Genomic DNA, 13,496 nt, shown 5'->3' with positions numbered 1-13,496 from the left:
TAATTAAACATAATGATTTCTAATTAATATATTAATCCATTAACATATTAATAAATCATTTATATATATATTAATTAATCTTATAAATTAATATCTCTCCTTTCATAATTTCCTTGTCCAGTTGCTAGGTTGAGGGCAACCCAAAAGGACTGTGCTGCTATCAATTCAAGTACATACCAATTATAGTTAAGGGCTTAGACACCTAATCCAACATGGATTTCTGTACCGAAGACTGTACAGACACTACACGACATCAAGGTGAGCTACCTTCCAGTAGCGGTGGGTCTACGGCCACAATGTCGGCCCACTAGTAGGAGTTGTTGATAGATGATTGTCTTTGTGATAATGATCTAGGTTTGCTATTACCTGATGTGTTTTATGTGCTAGCATGATATGTTGTATGTGTTAGTGGTTGTACGAGGGGAGTAATCCCCGAGTTCGGTCGTTAGGACCGAAGGGTAGATCGGCACCCTAGATATGCCTGACAGTATGTTTATGCTATGTTTTATGTGGTAGTAGTAGGGGTGAAATAGTCCCCGTAGCCGGTTGCGATAAACCGGAGGGTAGGTCAGCACCCCATAACTGCTTGACATGGGTAGGTCAGCGCCCCAGAACTGCTTGACATGGGTAGGTCGGGCACCCCAGAATTTCCCGGCAGTATGTATGTTATTTGGTATGTGGTATGATGGGGGAACTCACTAAGCTTTGTGCTTACGGTTTTCAGTTTTGGTTTCAGGTACCTCTTCGTCGAAGGAGAAGGAGCCGGCACGGTGCGCATCGCACATACATGATTCCGCATTTGAGATCTATGAGATTGTACTCTGACATTATTATTATTATTCCATGACATGTTTTTATGACATTTGACTTATGGGTTATGAATTGATATGATATCGATGTTGCTTTTCAGTAAATGGTTTTAATAAACTACTTATTTTAAACAAAAAAAATTTGTCATGATTTTTGGGATGTTACAATAATATTGCGAAACGAATAAAAAGAAAGTATAATATCATATTCTTAAAAAGGTGTAAATTAGTCAGATTTAGTAAATAATTATTCTCATAAAATTATTTTAATAAAGAGATTTACATATGCTAAAATAAAATAAGATACGTGTATCTAAAAGCAAATTGAAAAAAATAAAAAAAATAAAAGAAGAATAAAAAGAATTGTATTGTGGGTCATGTGATAGGCTTCCGGCTAGGTGGAATTTGAGTTGGAAAGGTGTTGAAGTACTCAGTGTGCCTTAGTTCTTCGAAAATCATGGAGCATGTTAATCATGTTCTTTGGTCTTGTGAGCTTTCGGCTTCTATGTGGGAGAAAGTATTCAAATGGGTCGAATTAGTGTCTATACTAACAAGATGTTTGATGTTTACGTTTGGATTTTCCCTCGGCTAAGAATGTTGATTTGGAAGCAATTTCTTGTGTAGTGAAGTGGGTATTGTAGATGTATCGAAATGGCATGGTGTTTAGCGAAAAAACAACCTTTTAAGGAGTTGTTGTTTGATAGTAGTGTGGAGTTTTTTGTCTGATATGTCAATAGAAACATAAAGGTTAGGGATTTTGGAGTAATTGGCTCCAAAACTCTCTTTTAGCTATGTCTTGTAATTATTTTTCCGGTACTTCTTGCTAGTTCTTTAAAAAAAAATTCACTTTCTTGCTAGTTCTTTAACAAAAAAATACAGGTGTTCAAAAAAAAAAATGTGCCCTCAATGGTGAACACATAATCTATGGTGCTTTTTTTTGGAATTTGCACAAGTTCCCAAAAAAAATTCTATTGTTACGTCCGTTTCTTCTATTTCATTTTCCTCGTGTAGAGTTTGTCTCGTGTCCTTATCTCCAACATTAAAAGCCGTTGGGTATTCAAAAAGCCCAAACAATGATCCAACTTTTGATTACTTCTTTTTCTATCTATTCGTACTGAATAAATACAATGTGGACGTATCAAAAATCTAATGTCTTAGTTAGGGCCGTGCTTATATGGTAGAGATTTATAACTAAAGGAAAATAAGAAGAAAATAAAAAGAGGACCTACTATATGTAAACTCTAAATATTATGTTTTCTTCTTTGGTAGTAAAGAATTAGTTTAGTTATAAATAAATTAAAGTTATATAATTCTATCAAGGATTAACGACATTGAATTCTATTTATGAGATAATTGAATGGCTCAAAGTTAAATTTGGCCATGTGCTGGTGATCGATTCTCTACAATTGCCTTTAAACATAAAGTAGCATAGTAAATGTCATAATAATTATAAGGGCAAAATAATATAAATGACCAACCACCATTCTAATTCAATTGCAAGAACAAAATACCAGCGAATGGGACTAGCTCAAAGCCCACGAAATTAATTAAGGGCAAAGCCTTAAGGGTAGATTAGGAATGTGGAAAACAAAGATTGGAGCATGGTTTCTATCATAACCACGTAGTCATAAACCTGTCCGAAAAGGAGTTTAGGAAATTGTAAAGAATATGTTATAACATTGAAGTTGTAAAGGCAATGATTAATTTATATGAGTAATAAACATGATCACTTATTATCATTTTACTGTTTATGTTAACCCGTCTTCATGATTGATATTAAACACGTTTTGAGTAGTTAGTTGATCGTTTTTTGTTAAGAGTTAGTTAAAAGGGCATTTTTGTAATTTTATCTAATTATTATGTTAGCTTTGTTTGTGTATGTACATATACGAGCTTATTTTAATCAAACACCCTCACAAGCTTATTATCCAGGTGCTATACATGTTCTAAGATACATTAAAGGGGTAATTTCATATATCATTGTTGTGATGACTTGGTAAGGCATGTAGAAGATATTGTGGATAGCCTATTGACTCATGTTCAAATCTTGGTACTATTCAGCCCATGTGGCCATGAAGTTTTGTCTGCAGTGACTCCAGGACATGAGAGATAGTCTCATGTTTGCAGCGGGGGATTAGTTGGTACGCGAAAGCTGACCTGAAACCCTCGTTAGGAAGTTCCCTTTTTCCAAATAAAGGGGCAATTTCACAAGTTTTATACTTTATTGATCACAATGATTTTAAGTTGGAAGCTTTTGTGATTCTAATTAGGCAGCTTGCCTACTCACTCGAAATTTTGTTAGTGGCTACTAAATCATGTTTAGCAGCTCTCCAATTTCATGAAAATCCAAGAAGAAATCCACCATTTCCTTGTCCTCTGCAGAAACCAAATATCATTCAATGTGTAGAGTAACTGTTGAGTTATCTTCGTTAAGTCATCTTTTTGATGAGCTAGGTGTTCAAGAAGTTACTCATATAACACTCAAATGTGATAATATGGCGACCATATATATAGCTTCAAATCTCATTTTCCATGAACGGACGAAACATATTGAATTTGATTGTCACTTTGTAAGATAAAAGGTTCAAGAATGATTAATTTGTTTGTCACGTGTTGCTACAAAATGATCAGTTAGCTGACATTTTTAACAAAGGAGCTTCATGGTACTCGTCATTTCGAAGCAAAATCCAAGCTTGGTTTGCCAAATGCCCATCAGCTTGACGGGGGGTGTTAACCGATCTTCATGATCGATATTAAACACATTTTGAAAGTTAGTTGAGTTGGTTAACCGTTTTCGTGTTAAGAGTTAGTTAGAAGGGCATTTTTGTAATTTCATCTAATTATTTTGTTAGATTTGTTTGTGTATGTATACGAGCTTATCCTCTGTTTTCTTAGTCAATAATGAAAATGTTTTCTTAGTCAATAATGAAAATGAAATATTAGTCTAAAACATTATGTGTATTGATTGTTATGTCACTTACAAGATGGTAAATATTATATGTTATGCTCATATGCCTTTACGGAACAAACAAGAAGTATGACACTACATTAAGCGGAGAACAACGCATTTTGAGAACTTATGTTCGACATAAACTAGTCTAGATAAACTTCTAGGCAATGTTTATAAATATGGTGTGGTTATCGTTTTGGTTGTGGTTGTGTTGCAGATAGTAATACCCTAACACTATGATAAAAAAAATATTAAAAAAAAAGGTTTTGGGATAATACTTATTACAACTTCAAAAGTATTATGGTAAAAAATGGTGTAAAGTTGTGGTGTTACACCTCACTAATAGACTATAATACTTATTACAACTTCAAAAGTATTATGGTAAAAAATGGTGTAAAGTTGTGGTGTTACACCTCACTAATAGATTGGTTTGTTTATTTTGAAGACATTGTTCGAATAGTAAAAATAAGCCTCTAAATATAATTTTTTTTATATAAAAACAAAATTCATTAATACTACAATAAGATTCGACACCTAATAGACTAGTTGTCGCTAATTATATTAGTGACTAAAATTAAAAACAAAAAAATTGTTTATGTACCAATAATCAACAACGGTAATTGTTAACAGAAACCACTTCATACTAAAGTGTTGTGCAACGAGTTAATACATCGCTAAGTCCCTCCACCCTTATCAATTTCGTCGTTAAACTATCGTTGTTGGCCTTTAACAATGGATTTAAAACGGAAATTTATGTTGTTAATTACTATATTACTAATACATAAACAAAACTTCAACCCTTTATGACACGGGTCATGTGCATCTTCTAAAGGCCAACCTTAGTCTTATTGCGCTCGGCCAAGTTCATTATAAATATTATGAATAAGGTGTTATTAATCTTTCACACTAATCTTTACATTTTACTATAATATAGTCGGGGTGAATAATGGAGTGTGTGTATATATATAAGGGAGAAATTTGAGCATTTATGTAACAGTGAGGGTAAATATTGCGCTTATCTTGTAAAGAGTAGTTAATTGTAATATTGCCAATCCCACGGAAAAAGGGACCAAAATTAAAGTGGGTCACGGACTCACGGGGGGTTGACCCGATCATAGTAAAAGGGTGGTTGGTACTTGGTAGGTATTGATGAAACGGATCTAGTTTTTTTCTAAGAGTAAATTTAATGAATGATCCCTATGGTTACTGGTTATTTATATGATTGGTCCCTAACTTATATTTTTAACTAGGAAAGTCCTACTGTTTGTTTTTGTTGCGTATTTAGTCCCTGTCTTATCTAAAAAAGACTATTTTGCCATTGATTTTTTAATTTATTTAAAAAAACACACCCGAATCCCATCTCACCTCACCTTATCCAACCTAAAAAAAACTATTGTAATTTATTTAAGTAAAGGCATAATAGTTATTTTAGGTAAGATAAAAAACAAACAGTATATACCTTCCGAGTTAAAAAAATAAGTTAGCGACCAAACACGTAAATTAGCCCAAACTATAGGGACCATTCGTGTAATTTACTTATTTAGCAAAAAAGAGGTCCTACCGGGAGTCGAACCCAGGTCGCTGGATTCAAAGTCCAGAGTGCTAACCACTACACCATAGAACCTTAGCTCGCAATAACTGTAAATATTATGTATATATATAATACTTGTTGAAAATGTAGTATGAATTTCGATTTCAATTTATTTTTATCAAATCTCAATTTACGAAAAATATGTTTTTTATCTAAAAAATAAAGAGTTATTTTTTCAGATTATTTATAATCAGTTTAACCGCATGACAAATTGTTATGTCAAAAGGGAGGAAGGTAAAAGAAGTTTGATTCGAAAGTGTTTTCGTGGATTAATAAATGTGCATGTTAGGGTGTAACGGGGTAGTTTCTAAAGCACAAGTGTACATATATGTAGCTAATAGTGTAATTGATCATAAGAATACATGAGAAAGAAATTAAGGTACTTAACCTTGTTTGTATCAACTGGATTAAACCACATCTTATGTAAAAATATATATAATCTAAGTTAATCTATTTTTATTTTAGCGAAATTAAAATTTACTCCCCTAACCGTCAAGAATTGGACATGCACTTTCGTTGCTAAATTATTATAAGCCTTGTGCTCTTAGTTTAACTAATTTTTTTTTACCGATGAATTCATATAAACAAACTAAAATTACCATAAGGGACATGATAATAATAAATATGATGTCAAAATGTAATTTTTCTCTTCAAGTTATATTTCATTAGTATTGAGTGAATTGATTGTTATTTTCTATATTGTGTTATAATTAGATGTCAAAAACCACAACAGACTTTCTTTGTATTGCCGGAGAAAAGCACAAAAAATAGGATATAGATCAACTACAAAATAATAAATCTCAATTAAGCTAAAAACTCTCAACTTTGACAAGGAACTACATCTTTGGAGCACACCTTTCAAATGAATACATAATATAACTATTTATAGAGAGTACACAAAGTCAAGGGAACTAGTCTCCACAATAAGACAAGACTCCACATCATCATCGATGTAAAGCATTGCACTCGAACATTCTCTCCCTTAATGCTTGAAACTGATGATTCGAATCTCAAAAACCATATTATGAATCATCAACTAGCAAAAGAAAAAAATGTAATATAGCAATGAGAACCAATGAATAAAGTGACTCAAAATCACAAAGCTTCAATGCTCTCCAAAACTGGATTATGGGATATTTTAAAATTCAAAATAGGCTCCAAAAGGCGTAATTAACCTTGACAACCAGTGTCCATGAAATCATACTTCAGAATTACATTTCCGAACCACTACTTGTTTCTTTAAACAATGAAGAACCCCCCTTCAATGTTACATCGAAGATCAAATAATCAATGAAGTCCATTGGCTAATGATATAAACACCCAAAATGGCATGTAAAGAATTAGAAACTTGATTCCCAACTTGTAACACCCAAAAATTTTCAACCAATTTAAACTTTTAAAAACATTTCAAACCATTAAAAATCATTACAACTTTGTTTTCAAAATGTATAATATCAGAGTTTTCCCAGAAACATAGACAAAACATGAGGAGCTGTACGATCACGCCTTCGCCTTGCCGCGATCCCCTGATGTACCTGAAACAATAAACTGAAACTGTAAGCCCGAGAGCTTAGTGAGTTCCCCCAAAATACCCATACCCGCAACAATACACATAAAATCATAACAGCATTCTATGGGTCCAATCAACCATCGGGTTGGAATACCCCAGGCCCTCAACCAACAGGTTGGAATGCCAACACACTATGGGTCCAATCAACCATCAGGTTGGAATACCCCAGGCCCTCAACCAACAGGTTGGAATGCCAACACACTATGGGTCCAATCAACCATCAGGTTGGAATACCTCAAGCCCTCAACCAACAGGTTGGAATGCCAACACACTATGAGTCCAATCATCCTCCGGATGGAATACTCACGGCCCTCAACCAACAGGTTGGAATGCCCAGGTCTATTGGCTTTCGCACGAAGCAGATAAGCCTCAACCGCCAAACAAACATGTGCACGTATAACAGATAATCACATAACAGTCTATAGACAATACTTGATCTAACGGATCATACCACATAGCACGTAACACCATCCCATCTACCAGGAGACCGATCTAACAGATCATACTACATAGCATATAATATTATCCTACCCTCTAGGATACCGACCTAACAGATCATACTAGCATAACGTAACCATATAACAATTCAAAGGGCCGGCCTTGGTGCCTTAGACCCTTGAGTATAGTGAGGATAACTCACCTCGCAACTGCCGTCTGAAACTAGAAGCTCAACTCCTGGATCACCAACACGAACTCCACCACCTATAGTTACCATAAAACTCTTTTTCGTAAATCACCAAATTACCAGAATACTCTCAGAAGTCAACTGGTCAACTCTTGGTCAAAGTCAAAGTCAAAGTCCCTAGTCATAGTCAACGGTCCATGTTGACTCGACTCGTCGAGTGCAGATCTCTGACTCGTCGAGTCCTTCCTGAACTCAAGAAGTCGTGAAATCCTTGATTAGCTCGTCGAGTTCCCCTTTAGCTCGCCGAGTTCATACGTGTCCAAGAATTGGGAGAAACCCTAGCCGACTCGCCGAGTCTTTGAACGAGTCACTGAGTTCAAGGCAATCTTCAACGGACTCACCGAGTTTGTTCATCAACTCGACGAGTTCACGACCATCTTCATATGACTCGCCGAGTTGACTATGCAACTCGCCGAGTCCTTGCAGACCTTCATCCATGCAGACACTTTTTAAGCCATGCCAAGGTTCCAGATTACAGATCCAAGCTTCTAAGGCATGTTTATCACGTAAAGTTGCAAACTTTACACACATGCAAGGCCTTAAAGGCTCTAAATGACCAATCTAAGCTTCTAATGGAGCTTTACAACTTGGGAGAGTCTCATCCTTGCAAGAGCTGGAAACTTTATGGGCTTAGGACTCAAAAGAGGTTCAGATCTGATGTTTCAACTTCAGATCTAGCTCCCATACCAAAATCCCTTCATGAATAACTAAAGAAAGCCCTAGTTTTCACATATGAGTGATTCTAGAAGAAAAAGAGGTTAAGGTAACAGTTGGTTACCTCCAAAACGTGCCCAAACTGAAGTAGACTCTGGATCCACACAGAAATCTTGATGCTAGCCTCTTGATCTACAAATTTCCTTCACAAAAGTCACTTCCCAAAGCTCCAAAACACTCTCCAAGCTCTCACTCACGAAAATTAGGGTTTCTGGGTCTCAAAAGGGTGATAGAGGACAGTGGGAGGCGCTAATGGTCCAATATATAGGGTGCAAAAACCCTGAAAATTAGGGTTTCCACTGCCAGCTCCTACTCGTCGAGTCCCTCATGCCGACTCGACGAGTCACTCATTAATTGACGTGTCCTGGCCCGCTGCTACTCGACGAGTCATAGCGCCAACTCGTCGAGTAGACCTTAAACATGAAGTCTAAATGGAAAAAAATTAATAATACCTGACGGTTGGGATGTTACACAACTAAACCAAATCAAGAAGAATCAAAGGCAAGAATGTCAAAGCGCCACCGTCATCAGATCAAGTAAGCAAGCAAGCTCAACAAAAACCTGAAGTAAATCCCTTATTTCAACACTTCGAAACCCTAATGACATTTTAAAAACTCTATAAGGTTCTTATGAAATATTTCAATATCCTTAACCTCTATATCTTTGTGCATCTAAACTAAGGATATGGAGTGAGAACCTTGTTACTAAAAATATTTAAATTGCAAGGGTTATACCAAGGCCAATGTACAATGAATGAGCAACATTCTAGTGAACCCAATATGCAAAAACCAATTTAAGAAAACAATCGTAGTACGAATGAATCTAACTAGGGTTTATCGATTGTTTTTATGTGTGGCTTCATGAGTATTAGTGTTTTGGTTATTTTGATATTCTTTAAATCTACACACATATTTGGCATTACCCTAATTAGTTGAATGACATGGAATATGTTTAGGTTCTTGTATCATTTTGTATTGTTTTGGTACGAGGAATGAAAATGAAAGGAAATTACATGAGTGTTGAAAATATATTACATAATGTCATATAAAAATACATAAAATATGTTACATAGTTCAGCAAAGGACTTGCGAAGTTTGCAGCAAACTAACCTAAGAATGAGCATCAAACCGGTAACATCATGTGTCACCGGTTAAATGCTTATTTATGCAACAATGTTTCATTCTTTTGTCAATTTATACAACAATGTTTTAGAGACTTTAACAATTTATACAACCGATACAAATTATGCAACCACATCTTAACCTGCTAAACCAGTTATATTAAAATTTCCTAAAGTACAACATGGTTGCATATTTCATCTAAAAAACACTTAATTGCATAAATTAGGAAAAAAAAGGAAACATGGTGATATGAACAAGCATTTAACCCAATACAAATATTACCAATATTGATAGTGTTCATCTTTTTTCCAAAAAAAAAAATGAAAGTACTACCAAAAGTTTTATGAATGTCAATGTCATAAGGTTGCACAATACAAAGCTTCAACATTTATTTCCTAGTGGTTAATAATCGTACGCGTCAATGCGTCATAACCCATCTTAAAGATCCGAATCAACGAATATCTGAAACACATTAAAAAAGGTGTAATCAGAAGGATTGTCATTGTCAAATCAAATCGACAATGTGCATAGATATTTTATTAATAATACATTAACTATTAAACTGACCTCTACATCCGCCAATGGTTCAAGAGTTTTCTTCTCAATCGTATCAAATACTGTAATGCCACTAATTTTCTGCACTCCATGTCTGGCAGATATCAGATTCTGCACAAAAAACAAGTGACTCCAAGAATCAGATTTAACAAAATGGTGCATATGTATCATAAACTCGAGATCCTGTTTCTTTTTTTGATTATTAGTCTGTGTAAATAAATAATGTTTAAATGATATTTACCAGTTGAAACTCGAGGGATTCAAATGCCTCCACCTCAGGTAAATTCTACATGATGAATTAGAATTTGATTATTAGTCTATGAGATCAAGAATGACGCCTAATATACAAGTGTGTATTATATTAAGGTGGAGTAGTTTAAGTATAAGAAGTTGGGAAAAAGTGAAGGGGTTTAGTTGCAATAAAGGTAAAGTCAAGGTGTAGTTATGTAACCATCATTTGAAGTCCGCTAATCATAACATCCTTTTCTTCTTTTGAATCATTTAGTGATAATATTGAAACTTCAAAAGGCCCAAGCTTCTTCCCAATCAGGTTTGTGAGGCTCAAGTGTACCTATAAATGAATTAAAACGTCTGAATGGTGGTAAATGACCATTTTACCCTCTCTCTTTTGATGAAAAATGATGGTTTGACAGATGTTCTAATCGGAAGTTTAAAATGGCTAAAACATCGTCAACTTCTGGATTGAAGTGAATAAAAATTAACACTTACAGTAAAGGGTTTTTCTAACATGATGACAGGTGGCACTTGCACTGCTCTTAAATCAATCTCTTTGCGCATGGTGGCCTATAAAAGAGTCATCACACCATTAATAATAACCCATAAAACAACCTACCAACATTTTTTTACCAATAACAGCAATGTGTAAAGCCTGAAACTTGTAAAGTGTATTTTACTTTTCCCCATAATAGTGTCTTACTTACCTTTCTTTACTCAAAAAAGAAAATATACTTACATTTCTTGCATGTATTTTACGAGTTTCACATTTTATATTGCTATTAAAAGCGACTTTGGTTGACTTACATTACCAATTATCTGTTGTGTTTGCAGGCGTCCAGGTTCACCCAAATTTGTACGCCATGTAATCTGGAGTTTACCAAGTACATTATTCCCTTCGCCTTTTGATGGTGTAGATGACATTTTCAATGCATAAAGATAGTTGTAAATACCTCCTCCTGATCTAATAAGAACGGGTGGCTTAAATATCTCTCTGTTACACCAACAGTAAAATTCAAAACTTACTTTAAAATCATGTCACGTAATTCAGAATTCCTTCATAAAATTTGGTATCATTGGGATACTTAATAATTTTATTTGTTACATCACCTAGTAAAACCACCCTTTTCGGAATGATGAACATCAGCTTTAAGTATGGTTGCACTCCATCTTGAAGCAGGCTCAAATTCCACTTGATCCATAAACAGATTTGATTTTGTATTATTTTCTAGGCAAGTTTCCAAAAAAGTAGTATCCTGTAATGAAAAAAGCATGTAAAATGGAAAGGAAAAATTAATTTGTAAAAAGATAACTAGGAAACAAACTCTCATTTCCCTGACTTTTTTTTTTATTATTGAGTCCTTCTTTATGCATTAAGTCAAAAAGAAACAGTCATATTAAGCTTACCAAAATAATCAGTGTCAACCTACCTTCACAACACGGACCTGCACAAGAAGGTACACAATCATTGAAGGGTAGAGTGAAATTACTTATACGCCCTTATTTAATAGAGTGGTACCTTTGTCCTAACAGAAAGTGGATTTGAAACCATGAACTTGAAATACTGTGGAAGATACTTGCGCTCAGCATCACCATCGTAGTACAGAGCAGTACAGACCAGTCTGAATGAAGATGGTGAATCATAATTTTACAAAATGTATGATAAGATAAAAGCAAAGCACAATTAGATATGAAATTATCGTTAAAATTAATTATATAGCGTATATGATTATGACCTACGTGTGTGCACCAAGCTCCTTCACATCATGTTCGACAATGAAATCATAGCGTCCTCCTGCTCGTATGCTTTCAACAGGTGCTTTTGTTGTATCTAAAAGCAGTATCCTCTGCCTTTCTGTTTGTATTTCTGACTGCAATCAGTCAATCGATCGATTTCAACAAAGAAAATAGCATTTGGACTAATCGCAATTGTAATTAATCAAATGAAAGTAAAAAAAAAAAAAAAAAAAAAAAAAAGGAAATGTCACCTTGATTATTATATCCCTGACTTCAAAATTTGAGCTGTTGTTGATGCTTATATAACTACAAAACGTCTCGCCGAGATATATTGCCCTACAAACAACACATGTATTTACAGAAAAATCCATATTGTGCACTGATAGCGCAACAAAAATATGTGCACTGAGGAAGTGAGGATAATTACTCGATTCACAGAACGTTTGTGCGTGTGTGATGAAAATATGAATCTAACCCGAAGGACTGAGGGAGGACGAGGAGACCAGGTACGCCCATGGCGTCGGAATCATCGCGAAGGAGGAACCGGTTACGGTAGGTGAGATCGGCAGGTGAGGAGTCGAAGGAAGCTGAATTAACGCGGAGGAGGCGCGTATCGGCAGAGGGACTGTCGAACAGATCTTCGCCGACGACGAGATCGCAGGGATCGAACCGGAGAGGCGTTTCGACGTGGAACGTCGGCCGGCATAGCCGCATCACCCTGAACGCTAGTGAGTGTAACGACTGCGTGCTACTCATTTCGGAGACGACGGTTGATACGAAAGTGGAAGAGAATGTAAAATAGAGGGAACGAATGTGGGTGATAAAATACCACAGGGACCCAATTGTAAATACTTATTTTTAGATTTTAACTGCTTGATAGTTGATGACAACCTATCTATTTCAGTGCATTAGAATCGGTGGGTCCATCGAGATACTCGGATCCGGATCAAAGAATTAAATACGAAAAGAGCTCGATCTCTATTTTCGAACCGGTGGGTCCATCGACATATATATTTTTTATATTTAAATATAACACTTGTTTAATCTATTTTTTAATATTATTTTTATTTTTTATAAACGTTTAAAATATCATTTTTCGCTAGATCCTTAATTTTAATATTTGTAAATATTTTATGATTATTATAAATCATTATACTTTTTATAAATCTAGTTTAAAGTAACAACCATACCTTCACAAACTTTCAAAATCATGTGTACACTCTTAATTAAATTTTAATAAGTTAAAAACTATATATAACTTAACAGTCGTATATTCCTTTTTGAAACCACTCTTTTTAAGAAACAACAAGCCAAAGTTTTTGTATTCATATTCATTGATAATGAAAACCATATAAAACATTATTCACCGGACATTGTATTTCAAAAAATGATAGTTTAAAAAAAAACATATAAAAAGAACCTATTATTTTCACAAGTTTTTTTTACAAAGGCTCCGATAATGTCAAGCTACCGAAGTTTGTGATTAAAATAATAATTTGAGTAATATGATATGTTGAAAATTTATTAGAT

At 34.7% G+C, this 13,496-nt stretch overlaps 1 protein-coding gene and 1 non-coding gene across 3 annotated transcripts; both read right to left on the bottom strand.

Moving 5' to 3' along the window:
- Positions 1-5,311: 5,311 nt before the first annotated feature.
- TRNAQ-UUG (transfer RNA glutamine (anticodon UUG)) lies at positions 5,312-5,383 on the bottom strand. The gene has a single exon. It is a non-coding gene; the product is annotated as a tRNA-Gln (tRNA).
- A 4,376-nt stretch (positions 5,384-9,759) lies between these two features.
- On the bottom strand, positions 9,760-12,789 carry LOC145124993 (uncharacterized). 2 transcript variants are annotated; one of them, XM_079060479.1, is made up of 13 exons: positions 12,442-12,789; positions 12,218-12,302; positions 11,970-12,100; positions 11,749-11,851; positions 11,660-11,674; positions 11,340-11,421; positions 11,183-11,223; positions 11,037-11,099; positions 10,725-10,799; positions 10,447-10,566; positions 10,237-10,281; positions 10,008-10,106; positions 9,760-9,902 (listed from the first exon to the last, which is right to left on the bottom strand). In XM_079060479.1, the coding sequence occupies exons 1-13, from the start codon at positions 12,720-12,722 to the stop codon at positions 9,879-9,881; spliced, it is 1,164 nt and encodes a 387-aa protein (XP_078916605.1). In that variant the 5' UTR covers positions 12,723-12,789; the 3' UTR covers positions 9,760-9,878. The 2 variants fall into 2 exon arrangements, with proteins under 2 accessions (XP_078916605.1, XP_078916604.1); XM_079060478.1 differs by having other exon boundaries at positions 11,037-11,223; positions 11,340-11,485; positions 12,442-12,788.
- Positions 12,790-13,496: the final 707 nt, after the last annotated feature.

The sequence above is a fragment of the Lactuca virosa genome, chromosome 7 (assembly GCF_052849685.1).
Source record: "Lactuca virosa cultivar CGN04683 chromosome 7, Lactuca_virosa_CGN04683_v6, whole genome shotgun sequence".
In the NCBI taxonomy this organism is placed as follows: domain Eukaryota; kingdom Viridiplantae; phylum Streptophyta; class Magnoliopsida; order Asterales; family Asteraceae; genus Lactuca; species Lactuca virosa.
The sequence above is the reverse complement of the archived record's forward strand: the minus strand, read 5'-3'. Positions and strand labels throughout refer to the sequence as shown.

Bases quoted from the DNA above. Each gene is read 5' to 3' on its own strand.
- LOC145124993 (XM_079060478.1), bottom strand. From the start codon at position 12,722: ATGAGTAGCACGCAGTCGTTACACTCACTAGCGTTCAGGGTGATGCGG. The intron at 11,224-11,339 runs GTGATGTAACAA...TTGGTGTAACAG, and splicing joins GAAAAGGGTGGTTTTACTAG to AGAGATATTTAAGCCACCCG. The intron at 9,903-10,007 runs GTCAGTTTAATA...AATGTGTTTCAG, and splicing joins AACCATTGGCGGATGTAGAG to ATATTCGTTGATTCGGATCT.